Genomic DNA, 24,049 nt, shown 5'->3' with positions numbered 1-24,049 from the left:
TTCCACCAGCTCATGGTCACTGCAGCCAAGGCTGCCTCCAACCTTCATGTGTTCTACCAGTTCCTCCAGGTTTGTTAGCAGAAGATACAGTAATGCACCTTTCCTCATTGGTTCCTCCATCACTTGCACCACAAAGTTATCAACTTTTATCTGCAGGAGTTTCCTGGACTGCATGTGCTGGGTTGTGTTGTATAGCCAACAAATATTAGGATAATTGAAATCCCCTGGAGAACCAGGGTTCTGTGATCATGAGGCTGCTTCCAGCTATCCATAGAAAGTCTCCCAAACATCCTCCTGCTGATCCGGTGGTCTGTAGTAAACACCCATAGCAGTGTCATCCATTTTAGATTGTCCCTTAAATCTTACCCTTAAGTTCTCAAATCATTTGTCTGTCCCTGAGTGGAGCTCAATGCATTCCAGTTTCTCTCTCACACAAAGAACAACTCCACCAATTCATCTCGCTAACCTCTCCTTTCAAAAAAGTACACAGGCATCCAAGACAACATTCCAGCCACAGGACCTGTTCCACTATATCTCTGTAAATGCAATGAGATAACAGTAGTGTTTGAGGATCCTACCTTTGAATTATCATGAAAGAACAACCGTGGAGATTTTTTATTACTTTGTTTTTTTTCAAATTTCACTAAGTCAGAGCTAAACACTGAAACCAAAGAGGGCTGAGATGCTGAAGACAACAGCTGAAAGATGCATGATGTCTTCTGCGTCTTGTCTTCTGCTTTTAAGTGGACATCTTAATGTGGACATCTTAAATCCATGTTCTGTGCATCATAGGTACTGAGCATATTACAGGATCGGAAAGATCACATTTGCAACAATTTTCTCAATAGCAGAGAAAACATAGTATGTGTGATTTTTCTTCTTCTGCACATGTGTGCATATATATTTTTAGTAAATGTATGGTGACTTCTATGCATATTCGGGGTCTGATCTATCATCAAAAAAAATCTTACAGGCCACCCACATACTGAATGTCAAACTATGGCCTACATTTTTCAGGATGTACACCTTAGTGATGTCATTTAGCATTGAAAATATATATGCAAAATATCTTGAAGTAAAATGAGTGCAGGCAGAAACACTGAATAAAAACAAACTCTTTCACAAACTAATGAATATAGGTAAGCTTTGAAATGCATTTATGAAGTAAGAAAATTCTGATATGTGTATTGCAAAAATTGACTTCACTATTCACTAGGTCAAGCAGCATGCCTAGAATTTGCCTAGTGCAATTTTAATGCTCTTACTCTTTAGAACTTGATTTATGTACTGTGCTTTGTTTTGAGATGTAATTTCATTGCTAATTAGAAGTGGGAGTAAGTTTTTGCTGATATATGAAACAATATTAGGTAGTATTTTCTACTCCAATTTTAAAGGAAAACCTTCTGGGAGTTTTATTTTGATTCCAATGATCTGTGCATTTGCAAATATAGAAAGTTCCTACTTAGGTAATCACTTTGTCATGTTGCATCAGAAGACGTCATTCACAACCAAAACGAGAATAAGTAGTAATCAGGGAACAATTTGCATCTACACGGATACATAAAGGAACTGTCAAATGGAACCTTACTGCAGTCCTGCATTACTGAAGCAGACAGTGATAAGGGGTTTTCTTTCATTTTTTTGTGCTCTCTCTGAGCAATTCTGAATGTTGCCACTGGGTTTAACTTCTGCAAATGGCAACATTTTTCTGGCTACTTCAGGTCTGAAGAAGTTTCCTCAAAGTGTCAGTCCTCTTGCATTATTGCACTGCCTCATTCAGAGAAAATGCCCAATGTGCTCTGATACAGGTGTGAAGATCTTCATGGAAAATCCAGACCTGCTGTAGGAATCACAGTAAGGCAGGGTAGTGTTGCTAGGACAAATCAACATCTACTGTAAGGGCAGTAAAATGCCTTAGAAAAGAACATGTTGACTTGGAGAGATGGATCTTTACCAGATGAACTGTCAGCTTCACTGATTGATTTCTTTTTCTTCATGTGTCTTTGGTATTTGGCCCATCTTGTCCTATTCTGGGAAATAGGTTTTTCATCCATGAGATGCCTCTAAATGTTGTATTAGGAGGTTTATTGGTCAATCTTCCATACTGGTTGGTACCATTTACTTGGGAAAAGAATTACCTGCAGGCAATGGCTGTATTCACTCTTGATGGTTCACCTTGGATGCCTATGGAGTCAGAATTAAGTCATTCTTTTCTCTTAGAAATGATAAATAAAAGACTAGGATTCTTATTTTCAACCTCTTTTGGCTTCCATATCTGTAAGCCAGTAAGAGGAATGGAGCACACTATTTTCTCTGGTTGTTAGATTGATGAACAGCTTTCTGTGATATCAGTTGCATGTGCAATGAAGGATGCTGGATTTGCAAGCATTTGCTACAGCCTTGTGCATATGTGCACAGTGCCATGCACAGGTTACAGGCTAAACCTGGTTTTACTAGAACATGGGCTGACATTTGTAAAACTTAGGACTATGACTGGAATAAGGTGAAGGATATAGCCTGACCTCTGCTATGCAATTACAGAGCAAATCAGTCTTCTCTATTCTTCAGTGAGTCAGAACAATAATGCTGTTTTCACCTAATGAGGGCACTGAGAGGCTTAACTTATTAGGGATAGCACAAGGCTAACCCTATACATAAAATAGAGTTTAAAAGGTTGAAAAAATTCTCCCTGGGTCTTGAATGTTTACCCAGGAAACAGTGGTATTTTCTAGAACAACTGTCAGTGATAAAAAACTGCAATTCTTCAGTGAAGGGCAGTGTTAACTGAAATAGCAACTAAATGCAGTTTTGACTAACTTGCCATACTTAGCTAAGGGTGTGTATGTGGGCAGGAGGTGGGTGTGGGGGTGTGTTTAAGTCTGTGTGACAAAGGACAGTGAGGGCAGGGGTAGAAAGGAGCACAGCTTAAAAACCGTAACAGCGCTCAAACTTAGGAGTACTTTAACTGAACTTATACCTTAAACTTAGTAATTTAACAAAGGAACATTTAAATTAAATGATACTTTAAACTTAATTTATAACATAACCTTAACAATTTAACAGAGGAACAGCTCTTAGCAGCTCTTAACCTAATTTATAACTTTGAAGTTATTTTAAGCAACTTAGCAAAAGAACAACACTTAGCAGCATTTAAGCAAGGTTAAGTCACAAGTCACAAGGTTAAGTCATAAAGTCACAAGCTTACTTACAGGCTAACTTACAAGGTACTTAAATATCTAAGAAAGCAGCATTTCTCTCAGATTTACTATAGCATATGTGCACATGCATATAATACAGACACAAAGGGTCAATACAAGCAAGGTACCTGTGAAAAATTCCCCTTGGAGGTCAGTGAAAAACTCACTTTGGATGCTTTTGCATTTTCTGACAGGTGAAAGCTCAGGCCTTGAGGAGTGGGGGCATCAGCTCAACTCTCACTGCTGTTTGGCGATCCTCCAAGTATAGCAAACTTGAAAGTTCACTGGCTCAGAGAGGTGTCCCTCTCAGAGGGAGACTGCTGGTCATAGCCCACTGGGATCCAGGGTTTATATGGTTCAAGACAGTGGGCTTTAGTCATAATGTTTCATCCTGGCCACAGTTTGGATTGGCTCTTTCTTTGAATGTGTGAGAAGAGGAATGTTGTGCCATTGAGACAAGAATAATACTTTCCAAGGCAGTTCATAAAGAAAACAGGAGCTTCTTAGACAACAGTTCGTGGGAGCAGACCATGTTTCTGATAAGCTCAGGAAGAGCTGAGCCCAGGTGCTGTTGCCAAGGCTTAGGCCTAACAAGCAGACTGGAAGTAGGGAGGAAGAGGAATGCACCACCACAGGTGTCTATAAAGCACAGGCTGATTTATTCCTCTACATGAATTCTGCACTACCTTGCACACGATACATGTGCTACATATGCAGGTAGACAGCAAAAAGGAAAACAATTATAAAGGTTACATGGGAATTGCTATAAGTACTTGGGAAATGCAGGTGAAACTGAGAAGTATTCAGCAAGGCAGTCTACCTATATATTTAGTAGTAGTAAGATAAAGGAAAACGTACATTCTGTTGAAATTACAGAGGCTCAAAGCGTAAGTTTCATACAGTGATATTTATGTGAAAGTAATGCTGTGTTTTCTAGGACTGATGCCTGAGAGATACAAGTGTCTGCATGTGAAATAGATTTGTCACCTTATGGCTCCCAACATTGAGCTTATTTGCAACCTTACCTGTGATTTAGCACCAAGACAAAGCAAAGTATTTCCACTAGGGCTGCTAGCTAACTGTTGGCTCTTGGGCTGAGACTGCTGCCAGGATTAACTCCCTGGCTACCTGTGTCAAATCACCATTCCAAGATGGTGTGTACAGGATGCCACTGATATTGAACAAATGGTGTTTCTACACTTCCAACATAGCAGCAGGAATAAGTATGCATCACCTTTGAAATACATCACATCAACAGCATTTTCACCTTTTGCACCCCAAAAATACATGTACCACAGAAAATCCTGAAGTTTTTAGATTAGATACAACCTCTGTGACAGTCTTTTGCTTCTGCAAACCTGCAAGTATTACTGTACAACAGGCCCATTAAAAATAAATTTTGCAGCACTGTTATCTGGCAGAAATCATTAGCAAAAAAAATACAGTGTATGGAGATAACCACCAGATGGTAGCAAACACATAGTATAGATGTCAGTAGATTTTCTCAATTATATTAGATTTCTTGAAAGAGAGAACACTCATGTACATGTTTAAACATGTGAGCTCAACAAGCTGATCTATAAAAATACTAACAAAATGTTGAGCAACCACTCAAAATTTTCTACATCAAAACCCACTCTCATTGAGTTATATCCTTCATGGTTACTTTGCTACTGTTAGCAGAACACATCCTTCATGTTCCTTCGGACAAACAGGTAAAACAAAATTAAGATGATTGCAAAATTCAGCACAATGATTGACAGTAGTCTTCACACAACTGGTTGCTGAATTGTCAAATTTTATCCTCAATTTAATGTAAAGAAGACTCCAGTATATACTAAACCACCTGACAGCTTCTACATAAAGATTGTAGAAGTGGATAATGCACAGTGAAAAAAACCTTTTCAGGATCTTCAAACACGAGTCTATGCTAAGACCAGGTGTTCACCAAAGGAGCAGTGGGGCCCTGGGCTGTAGACCATTCTAGACAATCATAAAAATTTACCCTTTCTCATAGAAAAATAAATACTGACCCCCTAATCAAAAATGGTAGTTTCATTACATTTGTGCTGATGCTGATTGACACAGCTGCAGGGACTGCATGATATATCTGTGGTCACAATCTCCCTAGACATTAAAACAACAAAACATTTAGGGAACATGGCTTTCCAAAGCTGAGCATGTGTAATGGAGAGTGCATCAGGCCTTTTGCGAACTTCCTTTGCCCTTTGTTTCTGGATGAAGTGTCAAACTTACACCTGCAAGGGTTATCACCACCAGCTGTGAACAGACAAACACACAAGGAAACTAAAGCAAAAAACCCAAACCAACAAACAAAAACCAAAACAAACAAGGAAACACCAACTCAACCCAAAACAGAGCACTCCGATCTGTGTCATCATGATCACAAAATTAGTACTATTTCTGATTCAAGAATTGAGATATTGACAGCAAAGAGGGTGATAGCTTTCGGAGAGTCACAATGTCACTGCCATCTCTGCACAAAGGATATTACTGCTACTTTGTTTTCCGGATACCTAGGGGCTCTAAAAAAATTTGTATCAGAACCATGAGATATTATTTTGGATCCTTTGCTTTTAAAACATGTGAAAGCAACTGTTTGGGTTTCTATATACATGGATAAATTGTTGCAAATTGACTGTCTCCAAGTTCTTTTTTGTTTCATGCTTTTCTGGATCTCTTTTTTGTATCTCCTTTCTTGATGCTCTAGAGGCAACCAGCAGAGCTGCTGGGCAAGTATGCATCCACCATGACAAGATCCCACCAAAGCCTCTACATTAAATAATGTTCTGTCTGGATTGCTTTGTTGTTTTCTGATAGCTGGAAAGATGTGGATTTTATTATAGATCATCCCTTGCTCCTGCTTTTACCATCTTCCTTGTGATGATAGAAATTAACACGTATCTGCACCTGTCCTCTTCACCAGTGGCTGCAGTTTTCCTTGAGAAGAGTATTGTATTTAGTATTATGTTCCATCATGTCTCTAAAAGATTAAATTATTTCATGGCAACTAATGATACGGACAGTGGCAGCAGTGGATAGTGTAATGCTAGCAGTGCTAATCCCATTATTGAATTTGTATTGGAAACAGACAGCAAAAGATTATTTGGAACTGCAGTGAAAAATTTATCACCTATGGCACAGTGATGTAATCCTGCTGCTGTATCTTGGAAGAGGAATCCGTGCAACATTTGACACATAACTGTATACAGGGTCTGTTACCTTTTGCCTGTTTATGTCATGCCAAGGTTAATTCCTGAAGCAAGTTCACAGTCCTCAGCACAGCCATGGGCTGCCTTAGGTCCAGCAATAAACAAGCACCTTTCATGAGCTGGCAGCTCTGCAGCACAGAAAAGTGCAGCTGGCCCAAAATAGACTAGAGCTGCATCAGATCTGCATGTCACCCACTGCACTACCCTGAATAGCTCTTTGTGGATACCACTTTTAGAAGTTCAGTCAGACTTGGCTCTGAGACAACATTTTAGAGACTTGAAGGGTCTAAAAATAATGTGTTTCAACTAAGACTGTGACAACCTGAAGGAGCATAGCTCAGTACAGACTGTTTCTTTTGCTGCCTGAGGAGCAGTAAGCGGGAACTAATTGCCTTCATTGTTTCTCTACCCTAATTTTGTGAATTCAATTTTTAAGACCCTGGTATCAGCTGCATGTACAAGCAATTACAATCTTGAGAACCATTTCCCAAGTTGTTGCTGACAACAGAGTTTTGCCTGTTCCAGTATACTCCAGGACAAAGGAAGAGCACAAACAGGTTCTCACTTCCCCCCCTCCCCCAGTGGCTGCTCAGCAGTACTCCAAGCTTGTGGTGTTACTGCTGAGTGTGATCTGTGTGCTACTCATGCTGCTAATGTTGCATTGCCATCACAGAAAGAAGGAAATTTTCACAATCTTCCCTTATAACAAAACCACCTTGTCAGGAAAAAGAAATCTCCCAAACTTTAAAGAAAAGAGGGATTTCCCAGGCAGACCTGTAACATTTTTCTGTCTACTTTCTGAGAGATTGCCAGTTGATGTTGGAAGGAAAATCCAGACTGTCTTGAGATGTTTTGACTGAAATTTAGTCATTCTGCTCTAGATAAACCCCATGAGCAATTTGAAGCATGGCCTGGCAGTTGTGCCTTCTCACATCTCAGTGTATCTGCTGTGGTTTATGCCACGTCTCCAGCTCTTGACTTTTGCTTCATGCTTTTTTCAACCAGCAATACCCTCTGAGTCTATTCTCTGCAGTGCCTTGGGAAACCACAGTCAAGGTCTTGCACCTGCATTACGCAGAATTTACAACTGCAAATTCTGACAGTCATTTAGATGTAGTTCTGCTCATGCTACTTCAGCAATGCACAGGGACTTCTCAATCAAGAATGCAAGAGAAGGAAAATTTATATTAGCTTTGGAACAATGGATTATTTCCAAGGCACAAATGAAGAGACTAAAGCCAATAGCTCTTGAATGTTATTTCTGGCCATGTAACTTCATCTGTGTGACCTTGGGAGGGCAGTATCTATGTTTGAGCTTCCAAACATGTATTTGAACACATACTTGTTCCTTACAATGTCTCTAATACTTATATGCTGGTAGTTGTCCAGTGTGTATATGTGCACCAAACATGCAACACAACAGAAACATCAAGCTACATCATAGAAACCCCAAATGTACAAGCACAGGAATATTGACTTGCACAATGGGAAAATAATAAACAACAACAACAAAACTATATTGCCTTGTAAAAGTTTTCGAAACTTTCTCTTACTCTGCCCGTTTCATGATCACAGCTTGAGTCACCAAGTTTTCAAGAGCTTGGGCACAGCCAGTGAACCCCCCACTCAGCATGTATGAATGTATGGGAACACTGTCAGGCACTGCCACAGCCAAGCCTTACCTTAGAACCAGGCACACAAACTAACCAACAGTAGAAATTTGTTATACATTAGGATAAATTGTTGAATACTGTAACTTGATAGACATTGTAGCAAATCTGTACTATGCAAATAATTATCACATAAAAAGCACAGAATCACAGAATCTTTTAAGTTGGAAAGGGCCTCTGGGATCATCACACCCAACCTTTGACCGACAAGCGCCTTGTCAACACGACCATGGCCCAAAGTGCCATGTCCTGTACATCTCCAGGGATGGTGACTCCATGACCTCCCTGAGCAGGTCCATTTCAATGTTTAACAGTCTCATTCATGAAATAAATTCCTCCTGATGTCCAGCCTGAGCCTCTCCTGTGCAGCTTGAGGCTATTTCCTCATGTCCTGTCACTTGCTGCTTGGGAGAAGAGGCCAATCCCCACCTGGCTACACCCTTCTTACTGATGGTTGTAAAAAGTCATAAAGTCACCCCTGAGCCTTCTTTTTTTCGGCTAAACAACCACATCTCCCTCACCTGCTCTTCATCAGACTTGTGCTCCAGACTCTTCACCGGCTTCATTGCTCTGTTCTGTGCAGAGTGAAACTCCAACTGCATAACATTGCTGCTGCACCTTACTCTTAAAACATAATGATAAAGAAAGATATCAGGGAGGATTATAAAGTCTTGGTGGGGATGAATCACTTCTTTCCAACTGTAATGTAAGAAATACCCCTTTGGTTCTTTGTGTTTTATAAATAACTCACAAAAGAACCTGGTCTTCTGTTGACTCTGTGGTAATTGCACAGTGAAGCTGCTTCAGACGAGAGAATAAAGAACCCACTAAAACTCAGCCATTTCTAGTAACTCAAGCTGTTACAGCACTGATCACAGAGCAAATAAAACTGGTGCATCTGCATTGTTGGATCAGAGATGGTGGCAGCCATAAAAGGACAGAAATTCTCCCCCCCCTCCTTTTTTACAGATTCTATATGTTTTACGAGAATCCTCACTGAAGTGAAAGTCTGAAATGTCAGAGAGTTAAAGAAAACCTGACTAGAGGTATTTGGGGGAGGAGAGGGAACAGAGGGGAGAGGTTTGAGATATAATTTTAAATCATCTTGCTCCATAGCAGAATTCAGACTCAAATTAGACAGCAAGGTTTCCCCCTGCAGTGAACAGGCAGAATGCATCCAGCCAGCTCCAGCACCCTGTGTTGAATAAAGCACTTCAGAATTAAACATTCAACATCAACATCAATATCACAACCATCACTGAAAGTTAAAATCTCACATCTGTTAACAAAGATAGCTGCAGGTGAGGAGTAATAGTTCCAATTGTTCTTCAATAAGCATAGTAGATACTGAAAATTTGAAAAAATAAACTTTAAATCTCCTACAAAACTTTTTGTTACTCAGTTTCAGCAAAGATGTTAAAATAATTTGTGTTAAATTCTTTACTATGAAAACATTAATATGAAACACAGGTTAGAGTGCATTCCTAATTTTTATTTCTTTTCCCTCCAGGAGGTTCTCCAAAGGCTCTTGAACAACATTTGATTGAGCTGGTCTGTGATTTTTAAACATAATTTTAAAAGACAGCTTAATCTGATCTCCTGGAAGTTACATAATCTCTGTTTTACACTATGAAGTCTTTCCTACAAATTACAGACTATGATCAAGTATGAAAGTTCTACCACTGAAACACAAGCACTGGTATAAGCACTTGCTCAAAGATCTACACAAGCTTTAATTTGTGTTACATATATCACTCCAGCAGTATGAACCCATCTAAAGAGATGCAAGATTCATGTTTTGAGTGTGGATTTATGTATGGAAGGAATCAGAGGTCTTTTGCTTTATGATTCACTAGATCACTTTGCAAGGGAAGGACCCCCCAGTGTTACACCAATATCAGGGAGAGACACAAGTCTGCAGAAGCTAAGGCACAGCCTTGCCTTTGGGCAGCAATAAAACACCTCCTTCTTTAAAACAATAATTTCTACAGTAAATGAATATAATTATCTTGCAGCTAGAAGTCTTTTTTACCTTTTCTTTATTTTTTTATTTTTTTTTTTAAGGAAGCTCCTTTTCATGTCTGAGGAGCACACGTCTGGGAAATCTAGCTGTGTGTCCTTTCAAACTATAATTCTAAAACAGCAGCAGCTATTATCAGAAAATAGCCAGAATATTCACTGAACAGTTATCTTTCCTAGTCAGAAGAAATCCATTTCACACTTCATGGTCCTAATCCAAAAGTTCAGTGAAGCCAGAAGCTTTCAACAACTTTGAGGAGTTTTAGATCTGATCATTAAAAACAAACAAACAAAAAAATCCCAAAAGAATTATGAAACAGCTTCACCATCTAGCTGCCAGACTCTGTGTGGGGATACAATTAAAGCTGAGTGAAGTAGAAACCAGATGGGGTTTTCACTTGACTTTGTACCACACCAATTACACATCTGAGAGAATGCTTTACAGCTTTAGAGTAATTCTCTGGAGAAACTCCTACACAGCTCTCTCCCAGTGGGATTTCAGCTGAGAGAACAGGCAGTGATGGCAGCTAAGGCAGCTTAGCATCCTTTTCTCAGGCATCTCCATGAACACCATCCTGTGCAGCAGGAACAAGCTTGCTGAAATAACTGTTTTTATCACTGAACAGTCATATATGTCTCCAAGAAACAATTTGTCTGCATGGTGTAGAGAAATAAAGAGCACAGTTACCAGGAAGATCCCAGCAATGGATCAACCTCCCAGTAGCCTGAAGCTGTTTCTGGATACCTAGCAAGAAAAAAGACTCTACTGAGGCAACACCTCTGTACAAATTGGTTAGCCGTGGCAACCAGGACAACCAAAGGTGTTGCTAAACTTGGAGACATACTGTGGAACAGGCAGAGATCTTTTTTGTAATCAGGACTAGGGGAATTCTGTCATAAAACAGGAGAGTTTGATGAGTTATAGGAGAATTGAAGAGAAAGGAAGAATACAACTGAGACATGTATTCCTAAGAAATAGTAAAGGACTGTTCCTGATAGCTATAGCAGATTCATAAAAACAGCTTGTTAATACATTTCAGAGCAGGTGTACTGTGTCATGATTTTAAGAGGAGAAAATTGTATATGTTAATCCAGATCTCATCAAAATCCAAGATAAGTTTCCCACTGAATTCAACATCAGGAGCAACTAACGAGCTTGTATGAATCCACTATGCACATATGTCTGAAAGTGCTCCTAAGTGCCTGTAGGGCTTGTATATGGTTTTAATACTTATCATGATTTTGTGGAAAACATCTTGTTTTGTATAAATTAATGTATTGGATTTTTTGCCTACTTCTGCTTCGACAAATGTATTTTTTTTATATCTCAGATATTCATGCTTCTATCTTACAAATTGTTTCAGAGACTAATGTCTAAATTCTTATATCCACAAGCTGGCTCATGGAATTCATACTTTTCCTTCTTTGAATTTTGTTCTGTGGTTGTTGAATAATTCCATTTATACTACTCTGAAATATCCACAAATAATTACTAGTACAGACTGCTCACCATCAGAATTGTATAATGTAGACATGGATGAAATCTTGAATGTTGACTGGAGTTTTTCCATTTTGCACATTTCTTTCCCCTCTCTCCCCCTGAAATACTTGTCTTGGATCAAACTGGCAATAACACATAAGGAAGTATAAGTTTTTGCAATGGCTTGCAGACCAACTTCTTTGTGTCCTCCAGCAACAGGTACTTTTCACTTTGATCTAGAGAATTGTTTGACATCTTCAGATATGGAACTGTGTGGGATGCTCATTCCTGTTCTTATTGATTCAGCATTTTGCTTTTCAGCATCTACTTGTGAACAATTGCTAATAATAGGCTCATGAGAAAGCAAGCTGTGCTTCTTACATGCTGTAGCATTCCAGTTCTTAGACCCTACTGCTAACTGCATAGTACAGAAGAGAGACGTGTGCTTGCTCAGAAAACAAGGGTACCTTGATGCTGATTTTTGTTATTTGTGAGGGATGACAACCATTCTTGAAAAGCATATTGGAAAATCTTCACACTGATGATGCAGGACTGTAAAAATATATTAATTGGATTACTCTGAATTTTCTGTTGTTGCTTAAATTTTTTGAAGACTAGAAGCTTTGATAAAAGTTGAAGTTCAGTAGCAACTGATCATCATGAAAACAAATCATCCTTGGAAAAAAAACCTTAAAATCTAAACAGAATATAAAAATCAACCAGAGGCTGGGTATGAAAATAAAAGCATGAGCACAGAAGAGACAAAGAACCATGTTCCCAAACAGTCCACAATAATGACAAGTACATTTTCTTTGAACTTATACATAACATGTGTATCTTAAAATGTTTCTAATAGACTGCAGATGTCAACTGCTCCATGAAAAAAAATCTCAAATTTTCTGCATTATGTCTTGATTCACAGAATTGTCAAAAAATAGTTTAAAAAAGTATTTTGTCTGGAATGCTGTGTTATGGTACACGTATAAAACAGATCACAAAGAAGAAAAAAGTGAACTTAAGGAAGATGCAACAGTGTGTATGTATCTGCTGAGTTTACGTCCAGAACCTAGTATCAGCCAAATTCCATTCTATCTCTTAGTAGGAAGTTGTGAAAATGAGGAAGAATGGTGAAAAAACCCAATGCTTAAAAAGCTAAAGCTGATCACAAAGCTGATCCTCTGCTTTCCTTCCATCCTGGTACTGGTTTGGCAATATGGATTTCTGCAATCATTTGCCAGATGTCAGGAACAGACACAAAGCAAAAAACAGAGTGCAAGAAAAAAAACCAGCAGAGCTGAGGAATGCTTTCCACCTTTGTAGCCAGAAGTACTCTGGTATCTGGGAAACCCAATAGGAAACTTGGAACATGGAAATGAGGAAAGTGGTGATTTGCCTTTTGAAATGTATGGACTAGAAACTTTCTGCCACCCAGTGTCAGTCCCATGAACTAGCCCTTGGAATTCAGTCTGTGTGGGCTGCCACCCTGTCTCTAGACAGGCAGGGTCTGGACCTCTGGGCTCTGGTGTGAGGAGCTTGGGGTGCACAGATCCAGCTAAGGCATGCACAGGCTGAGGCATAGCCCATTGAAAGGGAGCATAAAACGTGAGGGTGAAGACCCTGCTAAAATCGTGTGGTTCATCTTCCTTTGCTGTACCTCTCTTCAAGAAAAATGCCAGACACTGCTTGCAAATGTTGCTATTCAAACGCTGTTCAAGCCCAGAAGCATGCAGAATTGCACTAAGTATGTACATTTTCCTCACCATGTTGAAGCAGGACATCTCTTAGGTGTTAAAAGTGACAGTAACATGCACAGTAGCACAAACTGCTCACTATCTGGCAGATCATTTCACAGACTAGAACCTGTATTGGTCATGAGATAAAGTAATTTCAAAGTATTCTTTTATTTTAAAATTTAAGTACTCTTTTGAGGATTATTCTGGAATGAAGACAGAGGGGCACACTCTGCCACATCAGACAACTACGGAATTCTTCATAAGAAGAAACTGCAAAATCTTAGCATCATAAAAAATTTGTGTCATGAACAGCCAGGCAGCCAGTGTTAAGCACAACAGTGGTATAAGTGAAGATTTTTTCCTACTAGTGAAGATGCTTATTTAAATAAACAGTGGTACTAATAATTGCAATTACAAAAAAAACCCCGAATAAACAAAAAAACTAACCCCTCAACAAAACAAACAGAAGCAACATACAACATACAGAAATTAAGTGAAAAAAAGTTAAGTTTCTTCTGCATTAAAAAGTCAGTCCCTGAATCCTTCTTATTTTGTAGCTCCTATTCATTTTTTCACATCACCTGATGTCCACTTGACTTGCATATTGAGCTACTTAATTTTTTCCTAAACAAATTTCTCTTCCTGAGCCATCCAAAAAGAGCTATAAAACTTGGTCAAACAGGGATACCAACCTGGTTAAACAAGAAAGTGTTTTTTTACAGATTCTGTAAGAACTTCCAGCAGAAAGTCTTTCCAGGCTCTGCTGAAGGATTTTTTTCTCTCTCTAGCACAATGAATATGTAATTGCATGAAGGACTTCTTACATTTTCTTAGAATTCTTTACTTCATCTTCTATTGTTCAGAATCTTCACCTAACAGCAGAAGGAACCTTTAGAGGTGCAAAGACTATATGTAAGAGAAAACCCCAAACGTGTCATGGACATAGTACACTACAGAATGTAAGTGCTATGACATAGTACTGAAGTGGAATGGTGAAGAACCCCCTTTACTCTCATCCTGGAAACACCTAGCCAGTTTCAAAAACCGTTTACATCAGCAGCTATTTTGATTAAAATAATTATTCTGCATTGAAACATATGATAATGATTTTTGGTATGTGAAAGCCTTTAAAACACATTCATCTTGTCTACTAGAATTTTTACCCTGAGAATAGTAAGTAATGAATTTTCATAGAGGGCTATGCATTAACAGCACACATTCCCAGTATGCATTAGTATCTTATACACATAGTTAACTCATTTTTTGCCATATATTCCTATGCCACTTCAATGGTGTTAATATCTGGAAATATTGAATATTTTGAAATACTGAGTCAGGTGACAATAGCATTGTGTCTACTTTGTAATCCCAGCACACAAACCTGTTCTCTCCCCCAGTGTTTTTTTATTACTTTAAAAAATCATTCAAGATAGGAATATTTCATAGTTACAACAGGCTATATTTATTATTATAATTGAGGACTCTACATACATTGCTGCACAAAATTATCATGATTCAATCAACAAAACTATACAGTTTGTATGCAACTGCAAATAGCACTTTAGCAGAAGTTTAACACATTGTGCATTAGTTGCCTTAGTAAGGTGACAACTTAAGATGATTACTTCATGGGAGTACAAAAGTGCAAACTTTCATTCAAGGCATACACAAACACACAAAAAGGATTACTATACATGCCACAGGTCTGTAACAAACTTCAAACCAGTTCCTTCCACCCTAAAGTTAAATGAGTAAGTACCAGCACTCTTAGCAACCAACAGTGTTACCACATTCGAAGTCTTATCTCTAGCAAGAAGAGAAATTCAATCTGAAGAAATGCCCTTAGCTTGGAATTTTAGAGTTTTAGATACTGCAAATATGTCATATGAATTCCACAATTTTGTTTGGCAAGAGTGAAAGAGTCACACCACTATAGAAGCACTTCACCAGTGTATTACCACTAATTCCTGAATCACTATTTAAAGTAACGGTGTACAACGGTTGACTGTTGAAGGAATGGTGTCTTTACGTCAAAAGGTGATATACAACCAAAATTCAAGTATTTACTATTAGACTGTAACGCTGACCTTCTGTTCCTGTGTACTACATAAAGCAGATGAAGCATAATTTTTTTTTTTTTCATTTTTATTCTGCCCTTTGCCCTGGGAAAAGGTGCAGAGGGAAGAAGCAAAATGTAGCTGCAATTCTACATCTACAGCAGTTGGTGACGACCTCTGGATTTTCAACATACAGCATTAATGCTCTCAGATCACTCCCATCTCAACATCTGCAGGACTCCTGTTATCCTCTATTTTTTATTTGCAACATTTTCACCAGCTGCCTCCCCTGCTTCTTGCTCAAGCAGACATGCGACTTTCTTTTCTGCACAACTGAGCTGCACAATGCCATCTCTGGACAACCGGGAGATAAAAGGGTGGAACAGTTCCTCTCTCATACCAGGTTTTGGGAAGGTCTGGAGGGACACTTGCACTTCTGTCTCAGCACCAGTGAAGAACTGCTGAAGACTGTATAAGCTTGAAAGACACTTGTTTGCAAAACCAAAATTCTGGTTACTTCCGATGAAGTAAATTCCAAGGAAAAAATGGCCTCTTATGGCATTTTAATTACTGCCTTAATTTAAAAGGTTGATTGAAAAGTAATAAGAAAAACAAAGGACTTTTTCTAATTAACAATGCTTTATATCCTGTTATCAAGTTAAATCCAAGGCAGGAGTTAAACAAAGGGGACCATAAATTTTGGTGAAAAAATTCTCCTACCTAGGGAGTTATGAAAAAGAGATCAAAGTCTAAGAAAATTAGTAGCATGCATGATTACCAAAAAAAAAAAAAAAGTAATGAGAAATTTGTCTCTCAATAAGTTTTCACAGATTTTGGTGCAAACACAGCACATTCTGTGAATATGGGAAATTACAATGTGGAAGCAGTTTTACTACCACTGCAAATTAACTGGGGCAAGATAAAAAACTGAAATGTGAGAAACAAGGCATGTGTATAACTTTTCAGCCCTCCCGTGCCCAGACACTTCACTCTTTGAAAATGACTGGGTACAGTAAGGACTTGCCTTCAACAAAGAAAGGAAAAGAATTAAAATCAGGCTATCCCTCTTCAAAGCAGTTCTACAAGAGGCACTACCGTAGCCTACCACTATATTAATACATAATTAATATATAATATATTAATTAATTTTTATTTCCCTGAATTTAGGGGAAAATAAACCACCAGAAAATGCACTTGTAAAAGATAAAAGCAATGGAAAACTACAAAGTAAGCAAGGACTGTGAGTTTGTTTATATAAATCTTTATAAATATACAGAAATGGTTGCAAATTTTTTTCATCATTTTGTTTGTTTTCCCCAAATCAAAGCAGAACACAATGTATTCTTTCAAATGGTTTTGAATGGGGAAATATGAGTAGGATTGACAAAGAAAATGACAGAGGAAAAGAACAGTGAAATTTTATTTCCTTGGCAAGTGGAATTACAGAGATGTTACTGCAGTACTTAATGTTCTTACCTTTTAAATCCCAGCTTATCACAAATTACATCATAAGTACATGAGTGGTGGAATTTAACACACAGCTTATATTTTCAAATATTTAAGTTTATTTTTCTTAATAGTATCCCCACTTTACGCAGCCCACAAACCTGAAGAAAATGCATATGCTTCTGAAAGTCGTAATACTAAGTGTTTTGGGCTGCTCAAAGTCAAAGTAGTCCTGAGATTTCAGATGTTAAAGCTTTCTCCACAGCCACACGTTCCTTTGATGTTTGGATTATTGAAGACAAACTCACTGGACAGTTTGTCTTCCACATAGTCCATTTCAGTTCCTAGAAGCGTCAGCTGTGCCTTCTTTTCAATAAACACTCTAACCCCTTGGAAAGAACAGAAAACCAGAAATTACATACAACCTTGAAATTCTCTTTTGACTAGTAATAAGAAAAGAGGAAGCTAAGTAAGTATAAAGACTACCAGTTGGCCTAATGGGGGGCACTTTCATCACTGTTTTCATTCTACCTATAGAAGCCTGGCACAAGTCTGGAACTGTTACTTATGTGTGCACATGAGCATCTTTTCTTTTGACAGGAGACAAAAAAAAGATGCAGAGAGAAATAAGCTGTAGAACATGAAAAGAAACCTCAGCTTGAGTACACAACTGCCATGCATTACAGACAGTAACCCATTTCATTCCCTTCTTAAAGTCTGTGAATCCAGCAAGAGGCACTTTGACAACATGGATTTCTTCTCTCAAAACAACCAGGTTTCATCCCCCCATCACAGAAGCTTGTGCTGCCACACCAGAAACTTACCATCTTGAACTACTTCTTCATCAGAATCTCCTTTTGATTTTGTATATTCTAATGTGTAAGAAAGTCCATTGCATCCCCTTGTACGAACACCTACTTTCACACCTACCTGAAGACAAAGAAACAACAAAAAATGCCACCACATGCATGATTTACTTTTTAAAACCTATTCAGAACATCAAGTTAAAACATATGCAGAACAATGAAATTCTGTCATACATTTTTCTCCACTGTCTAAATGCAAAAGTGAATTACTGTAACAGGTAAGAGGTAACGTTTTCTTTTTTCTTTTATAAATTTGACTGCCAGGGTAAAAAACCAATCTGATGCTTGCAGGAGTGGATCATGACCTACAGTATGCTCAATTTTGGATATAATTAACCACTGGATATCCTGTAGGAGCTAGGTCTCAAAAAGACAGTCAAATTTCAAAACCAGATATTTTTGCGACTTCAAATTACAGTTTACTCAGATGCTAATTCAGGTACTATGACAAGATTATAGACAGTAACATAATTATGAAGCTCTGAGGCCAAAACAAGGGCAGTTACTAGATTATCACAGACTTTTATAATGACACCATCAGAAAACTTACTTTAAACCAAAGTTCTGAAAAACATTCTTTGATTTTTTTCATTACCTCTATTGCCAGTCTCACCTAAAAGGCAAACCCCTCCCTAAATCAGGTGTATGTATATGTGTACTGTTTTAAGTGGCCTTAAAAGCCAAGTTAGTCAACTTTTGTAACATTCACAGTATTCAACATGGCTGACAAAAAGAGCATTCATGTAAGGAAAAAATTGAGAAGTTTTAACAAAGCAAAAAACTATCTGTGTGTAAGAATATTTAAGAGTATCTGTATCACCTTCTACACACCAGTCCTTCACAACTGAAGAGGTAAATTTTATTGCCTCTATCCATATGATGCGATAAAAATGTATCAAAATGTAACACTTCTCATCAAACAGCCTCTCATAACAAATTGGATCTGATGCTTTCAGACTAAACACTTTTCTCTACAGAAACTGCTACAAATAATGGGCTGGAAAATACAAACACCATTTACAGCCAGGAAATGACTGCTCATATAAATTGTAGGCCCAGGGCTTCCTTAGGGTGGTTTAAAATAATAGAACAAATAAGTCTACTTAGTTGCAGACAGGCAGGAGCAAAATAAACAATGGCCTCAGTTAATAAAAGAAATGTTCTTCTTGAAACAATACTTACTGTAAGAAAAAGCTAATGCTTGGTTTTTGCAATGGTTATAAAAGAAGCTTCTGTGTGTCTTTCCCTCAAGACGAAAAGATGACACTCATTATTTGGTAAAACACTGGTTTCTTAAAAAAGCCACATTGTCTGGCAAGTTTCCTAAGAATTATATGTTCTCCAATGCATATGAATGCATTGAATGCAATGCAATGAAATATAATTTTAATATTGCATACTTCACAATGAGAATTCCTACAAGAACTTAAACAATAATAGCTGAAGAGCTCTCTCCCTATCATAAGTTACTGCTATGCCATACTAAAGGGTCTCATTAAAATGTAGCTCAAACATATCTGAAGGCTGCTTTATTAATCTCAACAGTAACTGTACAGTGAAATGTCATTACAGTCAAGTGTTCTAGCATTTCATTTTATAACACAACAAAGCTGGATATACAAATAAGCTTATGCATTCCCCACCAAAAAAAAAAAAAAAAAAAAAAAAAAAAAAGATGTCAACACCTCTAACAAACACTTCTAACAGTGTTCAGTTCAAACTTCTCAGTTAGCCAGAAATGCTTTGCAACCATGAGCAGAGCTAATACCTTAGCATACCCTACAGAGTGACCCTGTCTACACTTACATGGTCAGGTTTATCTTTCAGAAGCTCTTTTATCTTCTGGACAGCAGAAGGGGTCTGAAAGACAAAAGCATACACATAAATTTAATTTTTTTTGTTTGTTTATTTGCAGCAAGTGCTTGCACGTATTAAAGTTGATACCTGTAGGATACACACTGCTGTAAAACAGATGTCTGCTTAACCTAATTGACACAGAGCACACCACTTCTTGTCTCCTCACCAGCACTGCCAGCAAAGAATTCAATTCTTAATCCTTAACAGTGGGGGTTTTGGCTGTTAGAATATCAGAATGCCTTGGGGTGGAAGAGAACCTTTAAGATAATCCAGTCTCAACACTCCTGCCATAGGCAGGGACAGTAGGCCAGGTTGTTCAAGGCCTTATCCAAACTGGCCTTGAACACATCCAGAACTTCCCTGGGCGACCCATTCCAGTGTCACACCTTCCTCACAGTAAAAAATTCTTCCTAGTACCTAAATCTCCCCCTTCTCTTTTCACTACAGTTCCTGATGAAGAGTCCCTCTGCAGCTTCTCTATAGGACCCCTACAGATACAGGAAGGCTGTTATGAGGTGTCCAAACAACCTTTTCTTCAAGCTGGACAGCCCAAACCTTCTCAACCTGTTGCCATAAGGGAGGTGGCTGCAGTCCTCTTACCAACTTCGTGGTCTCCTGTGGACTTGCTCCACGTCATTCTTATGTTGGGTACCCCAGTGCTGGGTGCAGGGTTCCAGCTGGGGTTTCACAGAGCAGAGCAGAGGGGCAGAATCCCCTCCCTCCCCTGCTGCCCACGCTGCTCTGGATGCAGCCCAGGACACGTTTGCTTTCTGGGCTGGGAGTGCCCATGGCTGGGTCATGTTCTCTCATTAGCCATCAGACCCAAGTCCTTCTTGATACAGCTACTCTCAATCCATTCTCCACCAAACCTGCTGGTGTGCCTAGGACTGCCCCGACTCAGGTGCAGGATCTTTCACTTCACTTTGCTGAACTTCATGAAGTTTGTATCAGCCGATCTCTCAAGCCTGTCAAGACCCATGTTGTTTCTTTGTGATTTTCTCCCCCAAAAATCACTACTATAATTAAATCAAGTAGCTCTGTTCTTGTAAAAATTTCCTCACATATCCATTACAGACAAAAACCAGTTAGATATAGAGGGCTTATGGTCTACTTCTCTCTCCCTGTTAACCTTAAGGGAACTTGTGATTTAACAGCAGATAAAATTCACCATTCATGCAGATCTGGTTGATGCAGAAATGCAAGAACACAACGGAAATATCAGAATTTCCATTACTTCCCCACAAGTTTGTAAGATACCAAGAAAAGCCTTAGTAATGCGAAGTTCTTACTGTGAGCTGAATTCAACACACAAAGCAAGTAGACTTTCAGTAGAAATTCCTTTCCAATACCGCTACCACTCTTGCTTAGAGACCCACAACTGAGCAGCAATTACCTGCTCTGACAAACGACTGAACTGTGCACACTGATCTGCCCCTGCTCCTGCGGGGCACTGACTGTACTTTTCTCTGCAGCGATCTCTCTCAGAATCAGAGGTTGCAAAAGGCCTCTGAGATCACCGAGTCCAACCTACGACCAAACATCATGTTTTCAGGTTTGGCTACTCCAGCACGGCCGCTATTATTAAGAATGCATGCACTTTAATATTAACAACAGGACGCAAAACCTTCTTCGAAAGAACCTACGCGTCAGCCTCGGTAGGTAACGCACTACCTCTTCAGGAAATATTTTAATGGCATATTGTTTTTCGGGGTTTCTGTGCGCCAAGGCCGCGCTCGCAGGGGCCGCTCCGGCGCCGCCCCGGAGCTCCGCAGAGCTCCCGCGGGGCCCCCGCTCAGCGGCACCGGCGAGCAGCACGAAGGAGGCGCGGCCTCTCACCGCGGCAGGGGAAGAAGAGCCCCCCGCAGCCCGCCCACCGCGGCCGCCCCGCCGGGGTCACCGCGGCCGGCCGATGGCGCTGCCCGGCCCGTCCCTGTGCCCGCCCCGCCGTGCCAGGGGCCGCAGGGGCCCGTGGCGCAGCTCCCGCTCCCGAGGAGCCGCGGTGCCCGGGTCCCGCCCGCTCCCGCCCGCGACACTGACCAGCGTGAGGGCGGCGCGGGTCGCCTGGATCCTGCGCTTGCTGACGGCGCGCACCGTGGCGCGCACCACGGACGAGGCCATGGCCCGGCGCCCTCGGCCAGGGGCAGCGCCGCCCGCACGCCGTGACGCCACCGCGCACGGGCCGCGGGCGGGGCCGGGCGGGCGGCTCCGCCCCGGCACCGGGCCCGGCCCGCTCCGGCCCCGCTCAGCCCCGGCTGAGGGCGGGCGGGGTTCCGCAGGCAGCGGGGCTGCGCGCCCTGATAAGCGGAGAGACGGCGGGACGCCCTGCCCTTCAGCTGCCCCCGCGGAGAAACAGCCGCGCAGGCGTCACGTGGAAAGGGGAGGGGCTGCTGAAAGCCCTAATGATTGATTAGTCTGTCAGCGCCCTTGAGGGTTCAAGTTAACAGGTTACGGAGTAACAATGTTTATTAATTTGGAATGTTACGGCTAAAAGATCACCCAGTCCCAACCCTTTGCCCTGGGTAGGGACACCTCCCACTAGACTAGGTTGGTCGAGGCCTTATCCAGAACTTCCCAGGGTAACCCAATCCAGGGGCCCACCTCCCTCACAGTAACAAATTTCTGCCATCTAAATCTCCCCCTTGTCTAATCACTACAGCTCCTGATGAAGAGTCTCCAGCTTCCCTGTAGGCCCCCTGCAGATACGGGAAGGTTGACATGAGGTCTCTCAACAACTTTCTCCAAGCTGTTCAGCCCCAACCTTCTGATCCTGTCTTCATAAGGAGGTGACTGGAGTCCTCTTATCAACGTAGTGCAGAGCAGGCTACACCCTCAAACAGCTCCACATCCTTCCTAAGCTGGAGGCCCCAGGGCTGAGTGCAGTGTTCCAAGTGGTGTCTCATAAGAGGCAAGCAGAGGGTCAGAATCCCCTCCCTGCTGTTTTAGATACACCCTTGAATTCTTACATGTTAAGGATTGCTGGTGATAGTAGCTGACTGGAAATATATTTAGAGCAATATATTAATTCAATGTACTAAAAAGCTCTAATCCCTAACAAAAGTGAGCTCAAGACAATCATTAACGACTTATAGAACCTGTTCTTACCCCATAGTTGTACGTATAGGGACAGAGATGTTGAGCCTGTTAACTGATTCCAGAAGTTACAATGGAGTCTTTCCTAACTTCTCACTCTTCTGAATTGACTTTTGTACTATTTTCTTATGTCTAGATGGAGCTTGAGTGGCTGTAGTTACATAGCTTACGTAGTGGTGGTTGTACACGGGGGTATCTCAGAATATATAAAGTGTCAGCCTGAGGGGAGTGATGCCACCACAACTGCTCATTGAAAGGACAGCTTTCTTTATGTCCCTTGGTTTTCAGCTGCTGTGCAGCTTATCAGCCAGAAAGGACCACGAAGTTCAAGCCTCTGCAAGAGCCTGGCTCCGACATACTCCATCCACCTTTGGCATGTATAGGGAGTGGGAAGTCAGGTGTGCTGGCCACATTCCATGCAGGGAGTAGCAATCCTGTTTCCCTCTACAATTTTCATACCGTTATCTTTTTACCCCCAAGCAATTTCCCACACCAGGGAACAATAGAGGGCCTTGAGTACATAGTCTCCCACCTACAAAATACAGGCACAGAATGTGAATATTGACTGTCACACTGGCATTTTGAAATAACAATGCATATGGCTATTTAATAGGAAGCTTTGGCTCAGCAGGCAAAAACCATGTGCAGGTGTTCAGTTTGGACAAATCCCTGAGCAAAGTGCACAGGACCTGGAACCAGTGACTGCTATGATCCATCACAGACAACACATTGTGTCTGCCCTCCTTCTCCAGGATCCTCCCCTTTCCTCCAGATTCACGCCGATCTGGGCCGAGTGAGAGGATGGCCATGCAGTGGTGAGGGCCCAGCTGTTCTTCTTGATCCCTGCCTGGTGCAGATGCAGCGTGGGAGGAGAATGTGAAAGCTGCTGAATGTTGGAGCTGCCATTCCCCAACTCCAGGTGACTGCAGGAACTTGACTTGCAAGAAACCCCAATAACTTGGTACAGGGAGACTCATGCCATTACTTTAAGTTGAATGGTGGCTATATGCCAGGTGAACAAATACTCATTTTTCACTTCCACATTCCAGCATCCAGTACTTGAAATCCCTGTTTGTGAAGTCCAAGCACCACATGCTTGGAACTCATTACCTCACCTGCTTCCCTGATTCTGGGCATACTAGTTCTGAAGAGCTTGGTAGCAACATGTGTTATGTGTTTTACACATACATAATTATGCCACTGCTCTTTACTGAGGCACAGTACTACTACCTCAAATATAAAGAGAGCAGGTGTATAAAGGAAGTTGCATTTTCTTCAGCTGCAAAAAGTACATGCTCTTGTACCTTGAGCATGCATCTAAACTACATTACTCCTACTCAGGAGTACCATGCCTACCATGCAGGCACAAAGAGCTTTGCTCTCCAATGCTTCCAATCACCA

General features: G+C 40.5%; 1 protein-coding gene and 1 long non-coding RNA gene across 2 annotated transcripts; both read right to left on the bottom strand.

Moving 5' to 3' along the window:
• Positions 1-561: 561 nt before the first annotated feature.
• LOC306814729 lies at positions 562-5,550 on the bottom strand. The gene is made up of 3 exons (XR_013777230.1): positions 4,223-5,550; positions 1,955-2,184; positions 562-1,840 (listed from the first exon to the last, which is right to left on the bottom strand). It is a non-coding gene; the product is annotated as an uncharacterized lncRNA (long non-coding RNA).
• Positions 5,551-16,782: 11,232 nt separating this feature from the next.
• ISCA1 (iron-sulfur cluster assembly 1) lies at positions 16,783-21,861 on the bottom strand. The gene is made up of 4 exons (XM_079330977.1): positions 21,596-21,861; positions 19,508-19,561; positions 17,660-17,765; positions 16,783-17,224 (listed from the first exon to the last, which is right to left on the bottom strand). Exons 1-4 carry the CDS (start codon positions 21,674-21,676, stop codon positions 17,076-17,078), a joined length of 390 nt encoding a protein of 129 aa, XP_079187103.1. The 5' UTR covers positions 21,677-21,861; the 3' UTR covers positions 16,783-17,075.
• Between the last annotated feature and the right edge of the window lie 2,188 nt (positions 21,862-24,049).

The sequence above is a fragment of the Erithacus rubecula genome (genome assembly GCF_903797595.1).
Source record: "Erithacus rubecula genome assembly, contig: SUPER_Z_unloc_2, whole genome shotgun sequence".
In the NCBI taxonomy this organism is placed as follows: Eukaryota; Metazoa; Chordata; class Aves; order Passeriformes; family Muscicapidae; genus Erithacus; species Erithacus rubecula.
Note: the sequence above shows the minus strand (reverse complement) of the source record. Positions and strands in the feature narration are given on the sequence as shown.